This window comes from Nannobrachium achirus (assembly GCF_963921795.1).
Source record: "Nannobrachium achirus genome assembly, chromosome: 2".
NCBI lineage: Eukaryota > Metazoa > Chordata > Actinopteri > Myctophiformes > Myctophidae > Nannobrachium > Nannobrachium achirus.
This window is the reverse complement of record NC_137811.1, coordinates 21,583,744-21,611,338: the sequence shown is the minus strand read 5'-3', so window position 1 is coordinate 21,611,338 and position 27,595 is coordinate 21,583,744. Positions and strand designations below refer to the sequence as shown.

The window sequence follows — 27,595 nt, the reverse complement described above, 5'->3', positions numbered from 1 at the left end:
CAGTGGCTCTCACATACTCCATGCACCAAACTCTGGGCCCTGGGTACTTTAACTATTGAAAAATCACACTCGTGTGAACTGAGCGGTGGTGTGTGTGTGTGTGTGTGTGTGTGTGTGTGTGTGTGTGTGTGTGTGTGTGTGTGTGTGTGTGTGTGCCCCCTGTGTGTGTGTGTGTGTGTGTGTGTGTGTGTGTGTGTGTGTGTGTGTGTGTGTGTGTGTGTGTGTGTGTGTGTGTGTGTGTGTGTGTGTGCCCCCTGTGTGTGTTTGTGTGTGAGTGTGCCTGGCCTATGCCTGGCCTATCCTGAACAACAGCGCCCCTCCCTTAACATGTGTGGTCAGAAAAGGTTACTGCAGGCTACATACCCGGAGACAGACAGACAGACAGACAGACAGACAGACAGACAGACAGACAAACAGACAGACAGACCCACACACACGGCCACGTATAGGAGTGCTGTGACCACCGCTCAAAAATAGCAGATATACAAGCTCACAGCGAGGCACCGAGTGCCACGCTGCGAGCTTGTAGATCTGATAATAGTGAACATTTTTGCAAGTCTTTGAATATTTCAAAAGCTTCTAATGTTTTTTGAAAAACCTATGTTTCTATGTCAGTGGTGCTCACATTTTTTCATGTGAAAGACCCCAAAAATGATATGTATTTGGCCACGGACACCCATCTCAAAATATTTAGTTCCAGGGACCCCCCAGAAGCAAAATCTGAGTTACAAATGTTAACTTAAAAAATACATAGGCCCTATATTCAAAGATTTGCACACATTTAACCGACTTTTAAAAATAGCAGATCTACAAGCTCGCAGCGCGGCACTGTGAGCTTGTATATCTGCTATGTTTCAATAGCTAAAGTATACAATAATTTCAGGCCCCTCCACCTTGGGCCCTAGTAACTCAGTCCCACTCCACTCCCCCCCTTGTGACACCACTGCACATACTGGCACACACTTCAGTTCTCTATTTTCAGTTACTCGTCTTAGAGATATTGCATGCTCTTTTCACGTAACGTTACGTGATTGTGTTATTCCTGTTTACTACGAGGCGGAAAACAAATGTAATTTCAAAGCCACTCAGAGCAGACTGCAGTCTCCTGTGACCCTACATACCCCATTCAGTTAAAACCGATGCAACAACCAACCATTGTTCCACAACAATGTCATAATAATGTTTAAATACAATGAAAGAGAAAACAATGATGTCCTTTGTCATTAAAGTGAAAAGACAAATGAGTTGAATGATACCTTGCAGGAAAATGAGTAGCACATGGGTTCAAGTATATATTGGCATCTTTGGCCATCGCAAGTTAAAGGCCCACTTCACCTCTGGGACAACCAGATCTTATTTTATTGTTGTTTGGGACACGACCAACACACCACAACCTCCATGTTGCATCATGCTGCATCATATGATGCAAAATGCATCACTAGTCATACTGAAATACTAAAATATCACAAAACACAGATTGAACACAAAAAATAACTCAGGATTGTGTTGATCGTGTCCCAAACAACAATAAAATAAGATCCGGTTGTCCCAGAGGTGAAGTGGGCCTTTAATGGTGTGGAATTATACAATTCACACTATTAAATCCAATGACCTTATGTAAGATAGGGTCAATTACATTACAAAGACAGCCTGAGTGACAATCACACTGACCTATCGGAGATAATGAAGACAAATGACTGTGGGTGGGGCATGTAGGGAATCGCACAACACCATTGGTTGATATGGCTCTAGGGGGTTATAGTAGGGCATTGTGTGATAGAAATACTGGGCCTTGCAGGAGAGAAGAAAAAAATAAAAATCCCTATTTAGCTCGATTATGGGAAACATGAGCCGAGTGAGACTGGTCAATGTGTCTCAGTGAAAGAGTGGAGAGAGAGAGAGAGAGAGAGAGAGAGAGAGAGAGAGAGAGAGAGAGAGAGAGAGAGAGAGAGGTGGAGTGGGAGAGAGAGAGAGAGTGAAAGAGAATGCGAGTGAGAGTGGGTGAAAGAGAATGAAAGAGAGAGTGTGAGAGAGAGAGAGAGAGAGAGAGAGAGAGAGAGAGAGAGAGAGAGAGAGAGAGAGGGGACCAGTGGAGTGTGACAGTGGGGGAACGAGGCAGAGGACATAATGAGCACATACAACCTCTCCACTTATCCTGAGAGTAGCCGCACTGGGAATACATGCACACACACACACACACACACACACACACACACACACACACACACACACACACACACACACACACACACACACACACACACACACACACACACACACACACACACACACACACACACACACACACACACACACACACACACACGCACACACACACACACGCACCGAGAGAGAACATATGCACGTACACCAGTAAGACTCCCTAATCGGGAGATAAGCGACCGTAGGTGGCTTATCTCCACAAATAGGGCAAAAATGTGTTTTTCCCAAATCTTCCTGATCCATGTTGATGACATGAGTGTAGACATGCTGTGTAGTGATATTCGTGATTTTAGGGCAAAAACTGTAGGAGCAGTGTCCAAAAATGTGTTTTAAAAATCGGCCTGAAGGTGGCGCTAGAATAGGGCCATGTGAGAAATGAGGGGTGGGGTCTCCGCGTTGCCTTGGCGGACGAATAGGTACCGGCCCCGGCTCTCCCGGACGCTCCTAGCCCGAGTTACGGCATTTTATGTGCGCTGCAGTGGCAGGGGGTCCTCCACTGGGGGCGCCACCACTTTTGCATCCGTTCTGGAGCACCAGGAGTCGGTGGTCCCCGGGAATTCCCCGTGAGCAGCCCCGTTGGGGTGGTCATTTGGTCATTTTTGCACATTTGGTCATTTTTTACATCTGGGGGTCCCCCAGGGACCTGGGGGTCCCTGGGGTCCTTGGAGGTTGTAGTGTGGCAGTCAAGGAATGTGTGTGCAAAATTTGGCATGGATGGGGGCAACGGTTATGGAGATATGAGCAGGGCAAAAGTGTGACGGACTCACTCACTCACAGACAGCCGGTGGAGGTTTTGGTAGTAAATGCGACCTACGGTCGCAATCATGTACATACAAATGCAGTAAAATCCTCAGTGGTCCATTATTTATTCGACATTTGAGCCACGGACCACCATTTGATGAGATTTAGCCTCTCAGACCCAAAACTTTGAATATCTTGTTGTCAGTGGATAGGATTCTGTCCACAATTCCATGCTGTATTCATGTGGTACCATAGGAGAGATAACAGGCAAACGTTGATCAAAATAACAATTTGTCTACATTCTCTAATTGTGTAGACGTCTTGTAAATTAAGTACTGTAATGTAGTTCTTAATTTCACAATTGTTTAACTCTTGAGCATGTAAAATGAAACCAAATGGACCCGCTTCATTTTTCATTGTCAAGATTTAAAGATCTATAAGGGTCCATTTGGTTACCAACTCTCCATCATTTAGCTGGGGACCACCTGGAACCCCCTCAAGGACCACAGGTGGTCCCCGGACCACAGGTTGAAAACCACTCATTTAGAGAGTTGCATTGTGCACTCAAGAGATTGCAAACCAAATGGAACCTGCGGCTGTGACGGTCTGTATAATACACTGTGATACACTAAACTTTGCAGACAGACATGTACTCAAGAGTTCACAGCCATAACCACGCACACAATTCCTCTCAATTAGCTTGTGCTTACAACTGAACTGTGCCCAGGCTGGCTGGCCTGGTTGTCACCATACAGACTAAACCACTCCAGGGCGAGGCTGAAAAAGGAGCAGCGAGGCTGATAACACGGTGTGGGTATGAGGTGTGCTAAACTGGGCTCTCTCTGTTTAACCTAAAATAGGCTCTAAATGCAGCTACCAGAGACTACTCTATTCTAATTGGTCACAGTCTGATGGAACACATGAGGGTTTTTTTGCCACATGGGACCACGGTCGTATACGCAACGCTATGCGATTTAAATGTACTCCCGGAACATACTTATTGAGAAGCTAAGAGGCAGAGCTAATACAATTATGCAAGAGAGGGGGCACTGACTGTGTGTGCATATATATATATATATATAATAGTAATGACCAGCCTGTCTAAACAACATTACACAAAAGTAACATTGTGTTGATGGGTGTGTTGCGGTGTTGATTTTGTCAACTAAAACTATGACAAAAATATTTGTTGACTACCTTTTTTTTCACAAAAATGCAATGAAACTAAACTAAGCTATGATGACTAAAACTAAGACTAAATATATTGACAATTTTGGCAACAAATACAAACCAGACTAAAATTTTGAAGGAGGGGCTAGTGGAGAAGAGATCCAGTAGAGCTAAAAGACAAATAATTTGATTATTATTTTTATTATTTTATGTCTGGTTGCGCTCGCGTGTTGTTCTCTGAAAATAACCGATCTATAAGCTCACAGTGACACGCTGTCAAAAGAATCTTATGATATTTAGTCAACTAAGCTAGACTAAAACTAAAACATTTCCAGTAAAGGAAGGTAGTTCAATCATTTCAATAAACCTACGGTATGGACCCGTTATAGTGAACTGACAGTCTTTAGAAGGTTAATAGAACTTTTGAATTGAATGATGTTATTTTCCTTTGAATGGAGCAACAGTCTAAAACACAAAAATCCCCATCTCCTCTTGCTTCTCCTAAAAATACATTTATTTTCTAAAGAGAAGACCCCGGTATGGTCACTGTGGTTTTTGTCCAGACTCAGTTTCAGTCGTGGCTTTCAAAAAACCTAAACACGAAGGAAGGACAGGACGGAAGAAAAAAAGAAGCTAAGATAAATATACCTTTGTATACTTTAAGGAATACACAGAAAAATGACTGTGAGCTTACACTTCCACATTTCATTTACACATACTGTACTGCCAAGTTCTCAAAAACATACAAGTTGTAGAATGCTTGAGGGTAAAAGTGTAATGGTAGTCTTTACTTTGACTGCTTGCCTGTTTGTGTGAGAAACAAAGCTACAGGAAGAAGAGCTTCACATCCACACCAACGCACACAGAAAGCAAAATGAATGTGATGTTTGCTCTTCATAGTTTGAGGACCAACTAAACCTACAGACCTCCCACGATTTTGTAACCCATTTTTCACCTAATGACAATTGTCCAATGTAATCCTGGGCGCTACACTCCCTCTGCCAACCTTGGGAGAGCAACAGACTGACCTCATGCTTCCCTCTATGTGTGAGGAGTCCAAGCCGCAAGTTTATCACCTGAAAGGGGGGAGATTCCCCAGGTCGGACGTAGCGCGTGGAAGGAACACGTTATTCCAACGAGTTCCTTTCCCCCTCCATCAGGCGCCCCGGCTGGCCAGGGGGAGGCAGTATAGAGACCAGGATTACTGCATGTATGTTTTGTGATGGTGCCTACCCTAGGGGTCACAGGGAGAACATGCAAACTCCACACACACAGGCCCTTTCACCTATACATTTTGTAGTCATGCACATCTCCAGATTATAATGAATAAATTGCGTACATTTTTTTTTATCCCCGCCAGGCCGTAAACTTCCAAATGCGAGGGATTATGTTTTCACTCCTGAGTCTGTCTGTCTGTCTGACTGTGAAAAGCTAATCTTGGACACGGCTGGACACTCCCAGGAGGCCATGGAAGAAGAACCAAGGTTTTCAAAGCCATGGTGGCGCTTTAAACCATAGGTCAGAGGGGGCTGGAGCAAAATAGCCACAATGTGAATATGGACAATTCTGATTAGATTCAGTATTTACAAACAAATGGACATCGCACATCACATCGTATGTAAAATATAGCAAATAATTTCCTCAGTCTCTTCTAAAAAAATCACACCCGTGTGAAGTGGAGCTGTGTGTGTGTGTGTGTGTGTGTGTGTGTGTGTGTGTGTGTGTGTGTGTGTGGATCATGTGTACCGATTTTTGTGACATTTGAAGAAAATATGTAGGAAAAGGAGCAAAAAGTGTGTTTTGGAGAAAATTCAAGATGGCGGAAAATCAATCATGGCGCAAATGGGCGTGGCCTATATGGGGAGATGCGTCATGACCCAAGGAATCCAGGGAAAAAATATTTTTAATTTTCCGACCTACGGTTCAAGAGTTACAGGCCAAAACGTAAAGTGGGGTGTTATGGCGCCACCATGCGGCCAAATGACACAATTATTTTTTATTTAATCCTTGAAATCATTATGAACCTCCTCTACAAGTCTTGAAACTCTAGCCCCTATGGTTTGCGAGAGACAAATAATTGAATGTGAGTTTTTGCGATTCCCATTATAAGTCAATGGGGAAAATTAATTCACTAATAAATTAATATCAATTAAACTATTGAACCTTTCTCTTAGCAAGTTACTAGCCCACTATTCCCGAGTAAGCCGGTCGATTTGACATATGGCGCGAGTGTGTGGTGGCAAAACTGTGGGACTAGTAGCGTGCCGAAGTTTAGGAAGTTCAGGCTACATACAGACACACACACAGACCCACACGGCCACGTATAGGGAGCCTGTGCTTCACACAGCTCCAAAAATGATATCCAAATAGCAGCACATACTGTATGCATAAAAATGTACAGTATGGGAGGAATTGGAGTGTATTCACAATCATATGCATAATTGATAGTACCATTGTAATGAACGGGACTTGGGAGCATGTAAAACAGGGCTCAGGACAGGCTCAGCAGCCTGGTGTCCTGGCTGTGGACACTGTCCCCTGGTCTGTTTGTTTGGCATTTGATGCTGAGCCTATCCCCTGCCAGACATGACTGTAGCAGCGTGAACAGATTGTGGCCGGGGCTGCTAGGTGTCTTTGATGATCCGCTTAGCCTTGGCTATGCACCGCATGCAGCTGCTACTGTAGGTGGACATCTCTGCTGTAGGGCAGAAAGCAGCTACTGTATGTCCAAAATATGAACTTTTCAGGAAATGGATATGAAAAGACATATTTTAAGAACAACACAATACTGCCTCGTCAATGTCGGTATGGTGACTTCATGCATTGTCAGATACTTGAATGTGTCCTTATATTATCTTTTACCCAAATACAGCTCAAGCAGAGCTTGACCATTAATGTAGAAATAGTTTTTTTTCCCCTCTGACTTTTGTGCTTTAATACTTTTCATCGGTTCAATGTTTGTAAAACTCACACACAGACCTGTTCAATAGCGCACTATATTATAATTCTTTTAACACATTGGGTGCCCCAAGATTGAGCCCCATTTATCCCCTCTCAATGCCCAGACCTGCCACCATTGTATTGAATACGGCCCTGCTGCGTCAATGCATGCGACATGACGTCACTTGGTCACATGACCGCAGATAGGATGTTGTTGTGTAACATACTGTATGGGCCAGTGTTGATCATAGCTGTTCATTGCCGATCAAAAGTTGGTCATTTTGCCGAAGCCTGCCACAGTTTTAGCCATAAAACAAACATCAGAGATAAAGGGAGTTAAAGATGGGGAAATGCATTGGATTATATGGAGAAAAACGACCGCGCGATGCTCTCAGCGTCGATTCGAAGCAACCCGTGGTGAATGGGCTGCATCCAGGCGAAGCCCCGACCTTACGGTGAGATTTAAAGTTGTTACTGTAAATACAGTAAACGCGGCAAACGCGTCGTGGGCCTCCAGCGACATCAAAGAGTTTGACGCGTGGGCACCCGCTGAGTTAAATAGAGATGGCTTGTTTCTGCCCGACAATGATTTAAATAATATCGATTATTCCACTATATACGTTGTAAATGTAAGGATAACTAAATAATAATACACAAGACTTTTATTTATTTTTATTTTTCGGCGTGGCTCTGCAGAGGTCTAACAGTCTAGAAAAGGGTATGTCTGTCTGTGTGTATCCGGACTGGAGCTCCTCTTGAGCTTGTAGATCTGCTATTTTCAAAGAGGTTTGGTGTAGAAGGGATAAAGAGCAGACAAGTGAAAAGTCACGTTTATTAAGTATTGACGGTTAAATATCTGAAAACACAAATTGACATGAATCCAAAATACACTGATGGAATCTATGAAAAGGTTGTGGGGGTCCCTGCTTCATCTCTCTCTCTCAACTAAGGGGTCCTTGGCCTGAAAACGTTGAAGGACCCCTGGTATATATAGCAATGATTGCTATCAGTATATAGAGCTATTTAACCCTTATTTTAACCAAAGATTATCACTTACGGCACCTTTAACCGTTAGTGACACTTTCTGGCCTGGACCCAAAGAAATAACTCTTTATTTACACTGGAAGATCAAGGGGAAGTTGGGGTTAACCCAGACCTCCCTACCCCCTGCCTGTGGTCGCTCTATCTCTCTCTCACACAACACACGCATACACCAGCCTCAACCATAGTTTGAGTTGGCAGCTGGCATTTCCTCGGCAGAAAGCTTCCCCACAGTGGGGTTGCATTGCCAAACAAGAGGAAAAACAGACAGGCACATATGCGTCCACACACAAACACAGCCACACACTGTAGTAAGCCTACAGTAATCCATACTTTGTCTTACATCCATTCCACATTGCTTGTCAAAAACAACTGAAAAGCGAGACGCTGTGTCTTCTTTTCTTTTTTTTTTCCTTTTCTTAAATGTCAAGGTTACAGATCCATCTAAAAATATATATATTGTGTAAAAGAAAACCATTGGAAGCAGCAGATATCATAGCACCGCAGATCATCACTGACTGTGGAAACTTTACATGGGACTTCAAGCAACTCTGACCTCAGAAGGTTGACATTTCTGTATTATAAATCCTTGTTTTGAGTGGTCTCCTGTAATATCGTAATATTACAGATTTTTTTATGAGCTGTATGCCTTTTGAATATAACAGGTTTTGAATATTTCACTGCATGCGCAATGTAACTAGAATATATTAAAGTTTCACATTTTGAATTATATAAAGAAATTTAACTTTTGCACAATATTTTTATTAGAATTTTTGAGATAGATCCGATCTGTAGGTGATGGCATAATAATACAATATTATATAATACTAGACAAATATTGTTCCTTCGAAACAATTGTGGGCTCGCTTCAAGCCAGAAAACAATGGCTATAAAATCACAAAATGTCAAGATCGCAGGCAGTGCTCACTTTGACGTTACTGACGTCAAAGATTGGTCCATTTTGTTCCAAAAAATTGTTATGCAAAAGTTGACCCGCTGGTGGCGCTATAACAGGCCAATGTGAGAAGGGTGGTATCTGTTCCTTGACCTATTGGGAATGTGCTTGCAAGATTTCACGCACATTGCAGGCTGTGTTCATGATTTGAGGTGTTTTTGGCTTTGGCCACTTTATCGCTGCTTGCAGCTATATTTATTATTATAATATTTTTGTGTGTGTGTGTGTGTGTGCACTTCATAGGCATATTAGATAAAGGTCCTTAGATAGTGTGTAGAATGTTTCATGCAAATTGCTAAAGAAATCCTAACAGGTTTAAGCGTTTCACAAACTGCTCAAAATGATATAGCGCCCCCGTTTGGCCAATTGGGGTAAGATTGGTTTTAGTGATATTTGGACTAACACTCTACATCTTTGCCAAATGCCATGAACATGTTACTTTGCATGTATGATTTAGAGGCAGAAGAATAATTTGCATAAAACTGCAATATTCATTGAATTTATTAAAAAAGCATGTTTCAATTTTAAAGAAATCCGATCTGACAGATCTTTAGAGATTGGTCCAAAGTTCACGTAAAAAAAGTTTTGTGCACGTGGAGCGAAAATTCCATTTTGAGCAGTTTTACAAACTGCTCAAAATGGCGGAAAATTTAAGGGCGGAGCTTACTTAACAACGACACAGATGTCTTCCGCTTGAGTCAAAGCACGCGTGTAACAAGTTGCATGTCTTCAAACAAAACGAGTCATGACTTATGCCCGTTTGAAGTTTGAATTTTCAAACGCTTCGTATAGCGCCCCCCTTTGGCCGATTGGAATAAAATTGGTTTCGGTGATACTTTGACTAACCCTCCACATCTTTGCCAAATGCCATGAACGTGTAACTTTGCATGTATGATTTAGAGGCCGAAGAATAATTTCCATAAAACCGCAATATTGATTGAATTATTAAAAAATTATATTTCACTTTAAAAGAAATCCGCCGAGATAAATCTGACCGTATTGGTCCAAAGTTCATGTGAAAAAAGTTTTGTGCGCGTAACGAAAAAAACCCAGGAGGAGATAGATTTTTACTGTTTTTCATATTATTCCGAATTGTGGGAGACCTAAAGGTCAGAGGTCAAAAGTTAGAGGGTAAAAGTTGTTCGGCATGAGGAGACGCATACATGTATACAGGTTTCATGGCTGTACCTAAAACACAGCATGAGCTATCCCTGTTCAAAGTTCGCACTTTCGAAGGCTTCCTACAGCGCCACCATTTGGCCGATTGCTGTATAAAATAATAGCACACTTCGCCACTGTAAGCTGAACACATTGATGTTTTTATTTTCATTTTCTCACTAAGTATGTAGGAGTAGAAAGGAACCGAAGTTCCCGTCTACAGTATGCATGATATGACTGATAGATAAATAATGACAACATCTAAAGTGTGCTCGCCTTTATAGGCGAGCCCACAATTAGGCTTGCCCTGGGAGTTTATGGTATGCCTTGACTCTGAATTCATGGATCTCTCTAATCTTTCAGCTTGCTTGGTGCCATGATCCCCCCCCCCCCTCATCTCTTCTTCTCTTTGTCCTCCCTAGAGTGTGTTTGATGGACTGATGTTATTATCTCTAGCTCCTTCACCCCTCCGCCGTCTTCAAAGCAGAGAGATGAGTGTATCTATTAGGCTTTAGTGTACTTAAGAAGACATGCCACAGGCTCCTCCACAAGAAGAAGTGTGAAGCTCAGCTGGAAATGCAGTGAAGCCAGCCGTGTTTGACAGGCAGGTAAAACTGATCGTGGGAATAAACCACATTCTTTAATAGGGATGGGACGATAAGCGATATTATCGTTTATCGTGATAAAAAACAGTCACGATAATCATATCGTGGAGATTTCATATATCGTGATATCGTCCTCCGTCATGCACTGGGATCAATTCACCTTTTATTTGCCGAGCTGCATATCCACTACCACTTAAACTCTCTATAATTGGTAAAAGTTACTTATAATATACATACTTGATGCCGTTTTTTTTTTTCACTCTCTATATCAAATGTCTTTGCCAAATTGCGGCGCGTTGTGAGCTTGTAGATCTGCTATTTTTGGCAAATATTCCGCCCCAGGATAATGGGTTTTGATTATCGCGGTAATATTGTAAATCACGATTTCTCTTGGTCACAATAATCATGATATGAAATTTTCATATCATCCCATCCCTATTCCTTACTTCACTGCTTCATTCAAAGGAGTGTCTTGTGGTGCAAATGAAACTCCCTTCATGATTACATTGTCATGGGATGTTCAATAAGCTGCCATAGAAACCCATCCGTATCTGATCATTCTGGTGATCATGTGCTGAGGTGAATAGATCTAGCACAATTTTCCCAAGAAATTAAAGATTAAAATTACACTGAACTTTGCCATACTGTCAAAACAAACCTGCGAAGGAATCTAAATTAAAACTTCAAGATGATTAATTTGAGGCAGAAATCTCTCCTTAGTCCTTGGCTGGCTGACAATCAAGCTTTTGAGTGGTGTCTGCCGTTCCAACATTTTACCGTGTGTGTATCTCTGTTTGTCCATAGATACTTTTACATAACAATCAAAGGATACAATTCCATGATGTTCTGTTCTCTCTCAACAAACAGTCGTTTATTTATTCGGGTTGGTCAGGGACAACATTGTGAAGTCCAGGCATGTGCACACATAGACATCAAACGGGGGCTTGAGCCCCTGCCCTTTTATACGTCTGTAAAAAAGTACCCTCTCCAGACCATGAATGTAGTTTTTACTATGGTGAAAGAAATGCAAATGCCCCCTTTCCATGCCATACCTGAAGGCAGCGTTCAAGAGAATTGCCTTGTCCAAACTCTACCTCTCTGCTCTCTCTATGTAGAAATCCATCTCCATTATTGATTATGTTCTTGTTTAGTTCAGTGTGGTATCAAACGCCGAAAATAGCCGACCTCCAAGCTCAAAAGGCCCTTTTAGAAATGTCAGCCCCTGCCTCTCTAACATTCTCTGCATGTCCCTGGTGAAGTCTCTATCTACTGTATGTCATTCTCATGCTCTGTGCCTGCAAGGAATTCCAGTAACCACTCTTCTGGAATTCTTTCAGTTCCACGCACACACAGAAAGAAACTCCTACACTTGTGCTTGTGCTGTGTGCACCACGAGCCTCTGTTACCGGCTCCCACATGAGAACATTGTTGTGTGAGAGTGAGAGCCACGCCAATCCAGCTTGCCACAAACTATAAGCACTACAGGGACGTGCAGAGAATGTTAGAGAGGGCAGGGGCTGACATTTCTAAAAGGGCCTTTTGGTGAAAATATCGAAAATAGCAGACCTCCAAGCTCACAACGCGTCGCAGCGCGACGCGTTGTGAGCTTGGAGGTCGGCTATTTTCGGTGTTTGTCACACTGAACTGAGCATAATCAAGTCAATACTGGAGATTTCTACAGAGGGCAATTCTTTCAACATCAGACGCTGCATTCAAGTTCAGGAGAGTTTGGACAAGGCAATTCTCTTGAATGCTGCCTTCAGCTATGGCATGGAAAGAGAGTATTTGCATAGTAAAAACTGCATTCATGGTCTGGAGAGGGCACTTTTTACAGAGAGATAAAAGGGCATGGGGCTCAAGCCCTCTTTGATGTCTGTGTGTACACGTGCCTGAAGCACTACAATGTGTAAAGAGATACTGTAGCTGCGCTGCCCAGGATGTCATGAGGCTGATTCCCCACATACTTGGGGAAACACGCATAGATAAAATGTTAACTTCTGGTGCCGTTCTTGTGCCACAGACTAAAGCCACAAAAAGGCTGGGCTGAAATAACAGAGGATGCATTGTTGCCGACTAGGGATGGTCCGATCAGGTTTTTTGGAACCGATCACCGAGCACCGATCACAAAAGTTTGATCACCCGATACCGATCAATCACCGATCCGATCAAGTTATTATTTATATATTATTTATATTTTCTAAATGTTAAGGTTTTAACTTTAATTAATTAATTCACTCATGAATTCATTTATATATTTGCCTTATAGTTATTTACCAGCATTACTATGTATTTATTATCATAGCAGTAACTAATTATTCCTTCAGCACTGTGGAAATCAATACCCCAAAATGGCCTCAAGTGGGCATACTGAACGGCTGGTTGATCGGATGCACCGATCGGATCGGATCGGTGAATTTACCTTTTGATCTAAACCACCGATTATCGCCGATCACGCTTTGATCGGCCCGATCCGATCCATTGCCGATTGATCGGTAACATCTCTATTGCCGACTTAGCAATGTTGAGGTATTGGAGAAATGCATCAGTACTACTGACACATCTACGATGCATGTTGTATCAGGTTTCAACAGACGCATGAAGAAATTATTTTAGCCTTTAGATGAAATGGTTCAATTAATCTAGAGAGATAATTATTAATAACATAATGCTAATCTAACTGACTCAAGATTCCCAACAGACTGCAGTGTCTCTAATGATCACTTTAGCAAGCATACTAGTTGTCAGGTGTGAATGTGAAAATATTTGGTGGTGCAAATCACCTCTGTACCACCTCTGCACCCGCTGGCCTACCGGTCCAGGCGCATACTGAGTTCACATTTATTTTATATTATAAGTGTAGCAACAGTGAAAACAGCACATTATAGGTCAACAGTGCTCTTATATTATATTACACAGACCATGTTCAGGTGTTCAGACAGATATCTGGTATTGTTTTTATAGGCGTTTGCGTCCCCTCTCAAATGAGCACTTGCCCGGTCGGGCAACCTGAAAGCAAACTCCACCTGCCCCAAAGTTTTATTTACCTGCCACTGGGGCAGGTGGGCAACCATTAGTGTCAACGCCTGCACACTGCAAGACATTTCACAGGACTAATATAGCCAAGTTGTAGCCGAGAGCTGGCCAATGGGAGGGAGTGTAGTAGAGCAGTAGAGTTTCTCAAACTTTTACATTTCAAGGTTTCCCCTTAACTCTGACCAAATGGACCCGTTCCATTTGTACACTGTCAGAGTTACAGTCTTGTGTGGGTCCTTTTAGACCCCCTAAAGGAACCCACAGAGTCCCTGGAATCCACTTTGAGAAACACTGAGAGGAATCGACATAAGCAGCATGAAGCTCTGGGATTTGTTGAGAGGGATGTTTTCACAGTGCGTTGCTTTGAGTTTGTGTGAAACGGCGTTAAAGCCAGGGAAATGAGGGAATAAAGTCGGAAAGATAAACTCGATCCAAGGTCCATGTGTTATTGTGTTGTGCATGTTTTGTGACTTTTGTGTCAGATCGTGGGTTTTGACAGCGAGTGCCAAAAATGGTCAGCAAGAGCATAATCAGAGCAAATATCATGCTGTGTACTAGCCTTAAATGCCGGTATAAAAGATTCCAATTCCAGTCAGAGCTGTATACTACTCGTCAATGGTATTTCTGTCAATGCACCACAGAGCCAGAGCCAATACATCTCAAAGGGTTTTAGCATCATGCGCCACATCTAAAAGGTTTCAGATGTCAAGCTTTACTAGGTCTGTTCAGACAGAGATTTAGTGAGGGACTATTTTCTCCTTGACTACCTCTAGTCTCATATCCCTGTTCAGCCCAGACGATGACAATATGCATTTTTAATGGTCTACAAGGTAGTTAATTATTCAAGAGTTGTGATTTTACTGGTCTGTGGCTAATATTTAATGGTCTGGGGCCGAGCTCTTATTTCCAGCTAAGCTAGTCGGCCACACGCACGCACATACGAGCATACAATAATACAATAATAATCTCCATATCCCTCATACTATATGTAGTAGATTACCGTACAGCAGGCTGTCACGATCATGACATTTTACAAGACGATTAATTGTCACTCAAATAATTGCGATTAACGATTTAATTGTGTTTTTGACAATTACTTTCCTGTTTGGCTTGTAGGCTTTGAAGTTGCACATGACCTAAATAGAAATTAAACATTGATAGTGGGAATAGCAGATCTACCAGCTCACAATGCGTCGCATTGAAAATATGACCAAAATATGACCATGTAAACGATTATGTCGATTATGAAAACATAATTGCGATTATGTCAAATAATTGCGATTAGACGATGATGTAATAACTGTGACAGCTCTACCGTACAGTCAGTCTTATTGTGCCATATTGGGGCGGCAGTGGCTCAGTTGCCGCTTGGCAAACGGAAGGTTCCCAGTTCAATCCTGGGCTCCCCCAGAGTTACTGTCGAAGTGTCCTTGAGCATGGTACCTTCCATCGGTGTATGAATGTGTGTGTAGGGCTGTCACAATTATTACATAATCGTCTAATCGTGATTATTTGACATTATCGCAATTATTTTGTCATAATCGTCATAATCGTGAATGTTGAAAAATGTCAGAGATAGTGGAAATAGCAGATCTACAAGCTCACAACGCGTCGCATCGCTGTGAGCTTGTAGATCAGCTATTTCTATCAATGTTATTTTTATCAATGTTATTTTTTAAGTAGTAAGTCGTCAAATATGTCAGTAATGTATTTGTGTGTTTAGGTTATGTATCATATATGCCATATGCAACTTCAAAGCCTAAAAGCCAAACAGAAATGTAATTATCAACGACAAAAACACAATTAAATCGTCAATCGCCAATTATTTGAATGACAATTAATCGTCATGTAAAATGTCATATCGTGACAGCCCTATGTGTGTGTGAATGGGTGAATGTACTGTAACGCACAATCTCTGTAAGGCGCTATATAAATGCACCATTTACCATTATCTAAAATTGAAACAGTACAGTAGGTTGAAGTGATTCACTGAACAAAATCAAAGCACATCACAAGTGAGAGATGTAAAAGCCAGGTTTGTCTTCATGTTGCTTAATGGCAGAGACAGACAGAGCTGTTTCCCCTCATTCCTCATCAGGCACGTGCACACATAGACATCAAAGGGGGCTTGAGCCCCTGCCCTTCTGTAAAACGTGCCCTCTCCAGACCATGAATGCAGTTTTCACTATGGTGAAAGAAATGCAAATGCCCTCTTTCCATGGGCCTTGCCCAAACTCTCCTGAACTTGAATGCAGCATCTTATGTTGAAAGAATTGCCCTCTCTGTGTAGAAATCCATGCTCTGTGTAGAAATCTCTGTGTAGAAATCCAAGAAATCTCTGTGTAGAAATCCAAGCTCAAAACGCTTCGTGTTGCAACGCGTTGTGAGCTTGGAGGTCTGCTATTTTCAATATTTTCACCAAGAGGCCCTTTTAGAAATGTCAGCCACTGCCTCTCTAAGGGGGTCTTTATACCAGGACGATTGGAAACGCTGCCGGTCTCGTTTTGGGTTTATTACCCAAAAAACGTCGCGTTTACACCTGGTTGTTGGTTCGTTTTTCTGTGTTTATACGACAAGTTGACAACGCATGAATTGAAGCAAAATGTGTCATGTTCCCAGCCTACATAGGCCTATACTGTGTATTTACCCTTCAACTATAAAATATATATTGTTTTTAATGAGACATGCTTTGTAATTAGGCTATGCTCCCAAATCCATATTATTATCTTCTGTTCGCATATTCAATGAGTCCCGCAAAAGGAGGTTTTTAGCGAGGTGAAGTGAAACACCAACAAAAGTCACCTGGAAGATGAAGTTCGGAACATTTATAGCCTATGGAGCATATTTCTGGACATTATCTACGGGGATGGGCTATATAAAGTGAGTTCTGTCTTCTATCTGCAACACAGAAGTAGACCTATAACGCAACATGCTGCGAGGCAGCGAACGCAGTAGCCTACAGAGGCACATATGGGTATGGTAGTCTACCATACCTTGATTACAAGGGGAAATAATAAAATGTACTTCTTAAAATAAATTCATCATGCCTGTTGCTAAGTATTGGCAACATGACTGGTGTATTGCATGCATGCCTTCACACGTGCAAGACAACAGCCATGTTGCCATACCTTTGCATTTGCAGAACTGACGCTGCTGGCGGCCAGAGGAGGAGGAGGAGGAATTTCTTTCTTTTTTTTTGTGACATTATGAGCGAGTGGCCTATTCGTGGACTCTGACTGGACAGTAAAGGTTAGGAGCGATAGGAGGACGTTTTTTTTGTGATATGAGCAGTTTCTTTTATCTGTCTGTCTGTCTGTCTGTCAGCATATTCATTACTCGTGTGAGTAGCCTAATTGCAAAGCATCTGGATAAGTCACAATAATTACCTTGAGTGCGCTGCATCTGTGACGTGATGTAGTCCACATTTTGAAGAATTAATCCAGTTTTTAGGTAAAAACATCGGGAATGCATTATTGCCTGCAATACCATAAATGTTACATGATAAAGTGTACAGTTTACAGCTCCTCGCTCTCAGAACAGCGCATGGCTGCACTGCAAGTGGATGGATCGGCACATGAAGGCAGAGAGGGACGCACAACTATGGGCTTTAATAATCATTAAATGGTCGGTCTCTTGGAAACTCGGAAATAAATGGATTTAATAATTAGTTGGCTGAGAATGGAATACTGGTTTAAAGTAACTTTGATGAGAGGAGAGCTGTTGGTAGCCTAGTGGGCTTGCGACTCCTGTCAAACGAGCTGTATAGTAGCCAGCTGCGCTAAATACTAAATTGATCGGACCTACATAATCTTTACGTCTTTTGCTGGCAGTTGTAATTGATTGGTTTGGAGAAGGATTCCAATTGTAGGCTATAAACATTTTTAAAAGGCTTTCATATAGGCTAGCCTACTCCTGATATTTTCCAAATGAGGTTTGGGCTAATAGATCACTATGTGTTCAGTTTTGGCTATTTTCTGGGTTTTAATTAGGCCTACAACAACACAAATAATAATAATACATTTTCGGTTAGTATGACAGACTGACACTGTATGCAGCAGGGGAGGGGGAGCAGGGGGCTATGACATCATCGCACTCTCCCTCGCCGCCGATTTCCTATATTACACCGGTGCGAAACCAATGCGAAACCGCAGAAATGCACTTTCAGAGCCGAATTCCGAAAAGTATCGGTTAGGGTCATGAAACCGCGTCTCCGTGTGTCAAAATGGCCGAATCAATAGTAAAAACTATCGTCTACAAAAAAATCGACCTCATGTAATGACCCCCTAACATTCTCTGCACGTCCCTACACCTCATGAAGTGGAAGAAGCAGTGAGAAAGGTTAAGTAGTGACTGGGGGGTTATAACTTACAAGAACTCTGTTCTCCGTCTTGTCTCCTTTGATCTCCAGTTTGACTCTCCTCCTTAGCGACAGCTTCACCTTCCTCCCCACGGCATCCCTGACGCTCTCTACACAGAGGAGAGGCAAAAAAAGAACAGAAGAGTTCCTCAGTGATATACATGTGTATGCACAGGATTTCACTTACACAGAAGGCACACACAAAACACACGCTGAGTGCTCGTTCCGCTGTTCGGATTGATTGTTCACACTCAGGAGAATCCTGCACAGTCAAAGGAACAGGCTTAGAGAGCAGAATTGGGTCAGCTTGCATTTTACAAGATGCTTCTCGCTTCACACACACACATACGCACGCACGCACGCACGCACGCACGCACGCACACACTCCCAGGTTTAGAAATTGTATCAGAGATCACTTTCTTCGGCCTTGATAAAAGTACAAATTTACAAATACAATACTTAAAGCCAAATTATCAAAGCAAACCTTAATTTATTTACTGGCTAATACTAACAGCATTGAAGACCAGTAAGACTCCCTAATCGGGAGATAAGCGACCGTAGGTCACTTATCTCCACAAATAGGGCAAAAATGTGTTTTTCCAAAATCTGCCTGAGCCATGTTGATGACATGAGTGTAGACATACTGTGTAGTGATTTTCGTGATTTTAGGGCAACATCTGTAGGAGCAGTGTCCAAAAATGTGTTTTTAAAAATGGGCCTGAAGGTGGCGCTATATGGGACAGATTCATGTTGATGGGATGAGTGTAGACATATTGTGTAGCAATTTGCGTGATTTTAGGGCCAAAACTGTAGGAGTAGTGGGCAAAAATGTGTTGTAAAAATCGGCCTGAAGGTGGCGCTAGAAGAGGGCCATGTGAGAAATGAGGGGTGGGGTCTCCGCGTTGCCTTGGCAGACGAATAGGTACCGGCCCCGGCTCTCCCGGACGCTCCTAGGCCGAGTTACGGCATTTTATGTGAGCTGCAGTGGAGGGGGTCCTCCACTGGGGGCGTCACCACTTTTGCATCCGTTCTGGAGCACCAGGAGTGGGTGGTCCCCAGGAATTCCCCGTGAGCAGCCCCGTTGGGGTGGTCATTTGGTAATTTTTGCACATGTGCTCATATTTTACACTTGGGGGTCCCCGAGGGAGCTGGGGGTCCCTGGAGCTCCGGGGGTCCTTGGAGGTTGTAGTTTGGCAGGTAAGGAGTGTGTGTGCAAAATCTGGCATGGATCGGGGCAACGGTTGCGGAGATATGAGCAGGGCAAAAGTGTGACGTCTGACGTGTGACGGACGGACTGACTGACGCACGGACACCTGGTGGAGCTTTCTGTAGTAAGTGCGACCTACGGTCGCAACCAGTAAGACTCCCTAATCGGGAGATAAGCGACCGTAGGTCACATGTACTGTATACACAAAGAGTAGGGAGCAGTGTCCCCAAAAATTGTGGACGGATCCATGTTGATGACATGAGTGTAGACATACTGTGTACCGAGTTGAGTGATTTTAGGGCAAAAATTGGAGGAGCAGTGTCCAAAAATGTGTTTTGCAAGAATCGGCCTCATGGTGGCGCTAGAAGAGGGCCATGTGAGAAATGAGGGGTGGGGTCTCCGCGCCGCCGAGGCGGACGAATAGGTACCGGCCCCGGCTCTCCCGGTGGCTCCTAGGCCAAGTTAGGGCATTTTATGTGCGCTGCAGTGGCAGGGGGTCCTCCACTGGGGGCGCCACCACTTTTGCATCCGTTCTGGAGCACAAGGAGTCGGTGGTCCCCGGGAATTCCCCGTGAGCAGCCCCGTTGGGGTGGTCATTTGGTCATTTTTGCACATTTGGTCATTTTTTACATCTGGGGGTTCCCCAGGGACCTGGGGGTCCCTGGAGCTCCGGGGGTCCTTGGAGGTTGTAGTTTGGCAGGCAAGGAGTGTGTGTGCAAAATCTGGCATGGATCGGGGCAACGGTTGCGGAGATATGAGCAGGGCAAAAGTGTGACGTGTGACGTGTGACGGACTGACTGACGGACGCACGGACACCTGGTGGAGCTTTCTGTAGTAAGTGCGACCTACGGTCGCAATAAGCACATCCCTCTGCAGCAGTTCTATGGTGGTATGGATATTAAGACCCAAAATGGGTCACAGTCACAGAGCTATCTGGTGGTTACCAACGCAAGGGTACTAGCCTGTTTAAATCACGTGGATCCCATGATATATTCAGTTGGTTTCTCAGTCAGACATAAGAAGTGTCTTTGCCTTAGAATAAAGACCTGAACCGTCTGTGCTGCATCATTCAGGAAGGCTACAACAACTGATTAATTCAAGAATTATGCCAGCAGCCATGGCAATTTGGTTCCCTTTCAGTGCAATAATGCCAAACTATCAAGAAATTGAATAGGGGATAATGGGTAATAAGGCTGGAGTTGACACCAAGAATTGTCTTGTTAAGCTTAGGCTTTAACGTACTGTAGGCTACATTTTATGAGCCTGTAAAGTCTGTGCCTAATTCACTGTCAATGGAGCAGAGCTACTTGTTCTTCCTCCAATCGAGGGCTCATAAAGTAGAGCAGGGTTCCCCAATTCGTTTTCCCCAAGGGCCGATGTTCTTATGTTCTAGGGTGGCGTTCCTGCTACTCCAGCGACAGTTCAGATATCGTCGTTGTCGGGTGAAAATCTTGTATGTCCAAAACCGTTCGTTTTGAATTTATAATTTTTTAAATGATTTAGTGAAAACAGCCGATCTACAAGCACACAACGCCTCGCGGTGCGAGGCGTTGTGTGCTTGTAGATCTGCTGTTTTCACTACTTTTGTGCGACGGCCTTGTATGATTTGCGAAAGAACGTACAAATTTGGAGATACGAGATTTTCAGCCGACAACGACGATATACTAGAGTTGTTGCTGCTCTTATACCACCATTATTACTGGGGTTGGTGTGGGCCAGACAGTAGCCCACTGCGGGCCGCAAATGGCCCGCGGGCCGCCTATTGGGGAACCCTGAAGTAGAGCCTTGGTTTTCTAAATCTAAGATTTAGAGGAAACATCCTTGTACTGTATTATGTTGACTGAGCTGTGCAAAATAGAAAAACATAGTTTCAGGATGTATTTTTCTTTGATGTTCTTTCGCCGTGTGTGTGTGAGTAACCCAAATTCTGGCTGGGTCATGGTGACTCACTCGCATTTGGCCTGTTGGTTCAAGTAACAATCTCCAGTGTGGTTTAATTATTTATCCAGTGCACAGGATATGTTGAGCAATATATCTCTAGTGAAATAAGGAAATGAAACAATGAATATTGCTTAGTTGATATATGAGCCCCGGCCTGTCATCATTTTATATTCAGCATCTCATCTAGACATTTGGCATTCATACATTAAGTGTCTTTGTTTAACTATTGTACCAGGACCCTGCATGTAGCAGTGGTTAGAATCTGGATGTTGTGCTGTTGTTAACAATCCCTCTGGCAGACACCCATGTGCCCAGCAGAGACAAAGGCTAACTTGTTCACCCCTTATCAGCAGTGCTTTACTCACTGTGGTCAGCCCTGCGCCCTCTGCCCATGTCTACCCCTCTCCATCGGTATCTCCTCCCGTCCTCTGAGCTACATCCAACCACACCACCTTTTCTCTGTCGCTTGGCTAATGCTATACTTTGCCGGCAACCCGCTTTAGGCTGCATTTCTCACCTGCTCCCCTCGACACCAATCAGTATCTCATCACATTCACAATTAACCAACTCACGGACACATTGTCATGCACAAAGAGATAGGCTGTCTAGCTGTAGGCAATCTCTGCTAGCCATCATAGACATGCCCTGTCACAAATCTAAAGTGCATTACAAAAATGTGACGGATGGAATTAGCTGCAAGTCTATTTATTGTTTCATCGCTCACAAGTTCACATTTTGAAGAATCATCTCAATATAACACGAAATAATAAATTTTAGAACAACAAAATCCTACATAATTTTGTTCTGAAACTTAGAAGTAGTAACTGCAGTAAGAGAGCTGTGAGATAACGTGTATTGTTGACAGGCTTCTTCCGTTTCTTGATTTGAGGTTCAACCATCCTTCAAATAATCCTCAACTATTTTCAGATTTCACTGTATACTGAAGACACATCATACATCACTCTGTCTCTGCACTTTCATGATCTGAAAAACAAATGGTCATGCCCTATATGAGGCAAATTCTATCAGTCTTTTTGCCACGAAAATCACTCCTAAAGTGACCGGGGCTTCTAAAGAGGACTTCTCTGGAAAGACACAGTACAAGAACCTGAACACAGCTGCTTGCAGTAAAAAGCAGGACTTTTTCGATTCGGCTACATCATTGTGGAATTCCTTGTACTTGCATGATGGAAGGAGTGGTGACCGTGCATGATTCTGAGGATGCTGAGTCACTGACACACCAATGGCTGACTTCTCACAGTGACTGACCGTTTATAGCTACCCCCATCTGGACAACAGCACATGACATGGTGGCATTATGGATGATTAAGTCAGTCTGGGTTAAGGGGTAAACAGAAAAATACCCTATAAAAAAGGAACCTATTATATGGGTATGGTAGGTGATAGTACTCGATAAAACTTCTGTTTCCAAGTAGGGCTGTCACAATTATTACATAATCGTCTAATCGTGATTATTTGACATTATCGCAATTATTTTGTCATATTTCCTTTCGTGACATTTTCATATCGTGACAGCCCTATTTCCAAGATATGATTAACACAGTTTAAATATGAAAATCCTGGAAAACCAGCCTGGGAAAACACCAAGCAGCCTGGGAAAATCCATGATGGTGTGTACACACACACACACACACACACACACACACACACACACACACACACACACACACACACACACACACACACACACACACACACACACACACACACACACACACACACACACCTTCATTCAACACATCAACAACAACATTCTAATAAATTCTTCAATCAATCCCACCTCTTCCTTTCTCTGCCTTCATATCATTTAATTGATGTTAATTGAGACTTCCACTGTCTGGGGTTAAGGTTAGTGTTAGGGTCTGTCTAATAGCTTTGCATCTAAAGCACAAGGAATAATGTACTTATTTTCCATCATGTTTTTATGGTATGTGTGGAACCAAGGATTAGCTGATGTTATTATGCACCAGCTAATGGGGGGTTCCAAAGAAACTCAATAAACATGGATTGTGGCACAAACAATGACATGGTGGTGGCACAAAGATTATACAATAAGTGAGCGTGGGAGTGGCAAACTGATAACAATAATGTTCAGTGACTGCATGTCTGAGAATGTTACTGTCACCAACTAAATTAGTTGCCTATTAGCCTCATCACACTTTTTTTTGTATCAAGATGAATGAATTCAGTGGATAGCAATGTGAATGTGATGTGCAAAGTGAAAAGTGGTACAGACTCAGAGAGCAAGAGATGTACTTGTGCTTGTCCAATATTGCACAGAGGTGTCAAAAGCTGAGGTAGGCTATACTGTGTGCCACACAAAGAGATTCACAGGGAACTAGAACCAAAATAATCTGGAGACTGGAGTCTAAACTGCTATCATAATCATGAAAGTATAATTGCAGACCTTCTATACTGCAGTGCAGGGCAAGTTCTACATCATTATGATCCTCAACTGAGATGACCATGATCCTATATAAAAAAAGGAAAAAAGACTGGAGTGGATTTGTTGGGCCATAACCCTATAATGCGGTGAGAGAGAGACTGACTGCTCTTACTTCAACTAGGGCTTTCCTCGCATTAGATTTATTGTTGCATAGATGATAGGCTATGGTTCACACATCATGCCATTGGCTCGAAATGTCTATTATGGTCAGATCACCATCCTCAATACCCCATGCTTTAATGTCGTATGATGGCCTCGTTTTGTATAAAGATGCAGAAAGAAACAACAACTATTATTTCACCAATACAAGCCTAGCTTAATCTGCTGTAATATTTTCCACGTGTCCATACATTGATCCATATGTCTACTGTGTGTATCTTGTGGGATGGATGAATGATATTATGATATCCTTACCCAGGAGCTCTTTGGGGACATCTGACACTTCCTCGCTCATTTCGCTGGTGGTGGTGGGTCAATAAACGATAATCCGAAAACAGAAACACTACGGCCGCCGACGCATTGAGACGCTGTTATAATAACAGTATTATGGAGATCGGTACTCCATCCACACATGGAGCAGAAGTGTCAGGTGCCGTTAGGTTCAGTCCTCCGTTACATTTCGCTCTGTTCTCCTTGCAGTGTCCATGAAACGTATCCACATCCACATGTATCTATTCTTCTGAAATGTATCCACATGTATCTATTCTCCATCCGTGTACAGCTCCCTGTTTCTCCTCACATACAATGCAAAGGGTCTGGAGGATGCTGGCTGGGGAAATAAAACGCTAGAATCCATTTAAAGTCATGCTTGAAACCCGATAAACGGCGATTTGCTTTGGAGGACAATCTAGTGCACTGTTCACAGTGTTCAGTGTTCGCCAGCCACGCTCACACTCTCACACACTAGTCTGACTCACACGCCCTCTCTGGTAGTGTAGCCCATTGTTTCCCAACCAGTGGGTCGGGTCCCATTTGTGGATCGCAGTCAGCTTTTTATGGGTAGAATTTTATTTATTTTTTGTTTCCAACATTTTGCCGTTTTGTCGTTATTATTATAATAATAATGAAAAAAAGACAAATTAAAGAAATTCCCTAATTAATAATAAATACATCTGGCAGCCGGAGCCGGGGTCGATCCCTCCCCTCCCGATCGGTGGTGATGCGACAGTCAGTGAACCGTGCATGATGAGGGAAGGGGGGGGGGGGTCACTGCTGTTTCTAATGTCACGCTGGTGCTCAGAGGAGCAGAGCGAAGACAAATCGTGAAAGAAAGAGCCTCTTTTATAATAACAATTAAAGTTTCACTTGTTTCAGTAAAATGGCTATTAATGATCTATTATTTCCATATTTCATTTAGATAATTTCCATGCATTAGGCCTGTGGCAAAGAAAGAATGAAAATATGTTATAAAAAATCAACCACAAAATCCTACTAATAAATATGAATGTATTTAGATTTTAACATATGGTTCTCCCAAATCAAATGATCAAATTTTGTTTAAGGAAAAGTGTGGGCCAACTGTAGTTACTTTTCCTGTTTCAATTGACGGGTCTGGGGAATTCTAATCCAGTTATACCAAGACGTTTCAAGAGCTGTTATGTTTTTGATATGAATAATAGGGAACATACTGTTTGTTAGCCCTGCACTGGCGGATTGGTCTGATTCCAGGCTAACTTTGTGTAGCTTGCGAAAAGAAATGACAAGGGCGACACTTAATGGTAATACAGTAGTACTACATTTGTCAGATTTTGTGATTTCACCATTTGGTCTGATAAACTCGAATTTATTTCAAATCACAGCTAAATAATAAGGGTAATAATAATAACAATAACGATATAATAAACAAGATTTGTCACTCGTATTTGTCACTCACTTTTATTCAGAATAGTTTTTCTATTCTTCTGCACTTTAATTCACATTTGTCAAATGCCTTTTATATTGTGTTTTTCGTGGCTCTTATCTTTGACCCCCTTATTTGTACTGAATTCTGTAGCTTATGTTTTATATAAAGCACATCATGAACAAGAAGTTGATAAAAAATCAAACCTCGGTTCGAAGTGAAGCGGTGAATCTTAGTATAGAATTGTCTGGAGAGCCGGTATGACAGCCGGTATAATAGGTTTTAAAGCAGTTGCCCCAGCTACAGCCACGTCAACGGGCCATGCACAAACAGCAAATATGTCCCTGTGGTTGGAGGAAGGTTACATCCTATCGGGGGTTGAGAATTCACCAGGGAAAGATGAAGTGTTTGACAGAAGAGAGACAGAGGCCTCGCGTTGATTACTTTCTGCGAAAGGAATCAAATCAGTCGAATGAAGTACAGCAACTGGACGCAAACGATAGCTTGCAGTACATCAATACCACTGTCGTGGAGGAAGCAAACACAGAGGTGATAACAACAGAGGCAGAACCGACCCAACCTCCTAGACCTGCAGTCGAAAGGAGACTAGCAGGGCATAGATTGCATGTGAAGTGGCCTGGTGCCGTGGATAAGAAGCTCTGGGAAACTATCAATACTGATCTGACCCTGTCTCTTGAGCAACTTCGAGGGACAGTGGAAAAGAAGCTGGAGAGAATGGGGGATATCATCTACCAATATGGGGCAGAACGCTTTGGAGTGCAAGAAAGGAAAGGCAGGAAAGATGTTCCAACCGCACCAGTCTCCAGGAGGCAACAGGAGATCAAGCGCCTCGTCCTAGAAAGAAGACAACTTAGGAAACGGTGGAAAAAAGCCTCTGGAGTGGAAAGGGAAGGCATAAATGCACTTCAAGGTGACATTAAAACACGACTGGCATCCCTCCGCCGAGCAGAGAACCTCCGGAAACGTAGAAGGAAGAAAGAACTAGAACACGGTTCTATAAAGATCCCTTCAAGTTCCTTAAAAGTATCTTCACAAAGGAAAAAAGTGGAGCTTTAAAAACAACAAAGATAGGCCTGGAAGATCATCTGAAAGCAACACATTCTGACCCAAGGCGGCATGAACATCTGACCATTCCTTCAGATATCCCACCAATTGACCCCCCTGAACATCACATGCCTTGCAGTCCTCCAACATGGAAAGAGGTGGAAAACACAGTGCGTCGGGCAAGAACGGCATCATCCCCGGGGCCAAATGGAGTCCCATACAAGGTTTATAAGTACGCACCAGATGTCCTGAGGTTTCTCTGGAGGCTCATGAGAACAGCATGGCAGAAGAAGATAATACCTAAAGTGTGGCGTAGGGCAGGTGGAGTCCTTATCCCAAAGGAGAAGGATGCAGTGAACATCAGCCAATTCCGTCCAATCTCCCTACTAAACGTTGAGGGCAAAATCTTCTTTAGTGTCATTGCTCGGAGGATGTCCGAGTATCTGCGAAGAAACAAGTACATTGACACATCTGTACAGAAGGCAGGAATATCGGGATTCTCAGGGTGCTCAGAACATTCCAGCATGATCTGGCACCAGATCCAAACGGCAAAGGTGGAGAGAAGGGACCTCCATGTAGTCTTTCTGGACCTTGCCAATGCCTTTGGCTCGGTGCCCCATGAACTCCTGTGGTCTGCCTTTGATTTCTTCTACATACCGGACACCATCACAGCTCTGGTTAAATCCTACTTCCAAGACATGCAGTTCTGCTTTACCACCTCTGACTTTACCACCTCTTGGCAGTGCCTGGAAGTAGGCATCATGGCGGGATGCACTATCTCACCTCTGGCATTCACGATGGCAATGGAGATCATCATCCGAGCCTCAAAATGGGTTGTAGGCGGACAGCGGG

General features: G+C 43.0%; 1 protein-coding gene across 1 annotated transcript in view; it reads right to left on the bottom strand.

Moving 5' to 3' along the window:
• The window catches only part of LOC308297165 (F-actin-uncapping protein LRRC16A-like), a gene marked incomplete at both ends in the record, with an annotated part of 139,024 nt that extends 114,732 nt beyond the window's left edge, over positions 1-24,292 (bottom strand). The window contains 2 exons of the mRNA XM_080740581.1: positions 18,236-18,333; positions 24,253-24,292. Of these exons, the coding sequence (XP_080596707.1) occupies positions 18,236-18,333; positions 24,253-24,292 (138 nt within the window). The remainder of the gene's footprint in view (positions 1-18,235; positions 18,334-24,252) is intronic.
• Between the last annotated feature and the right edge of the window lie 3,303 nt (positions 24,293-27,595).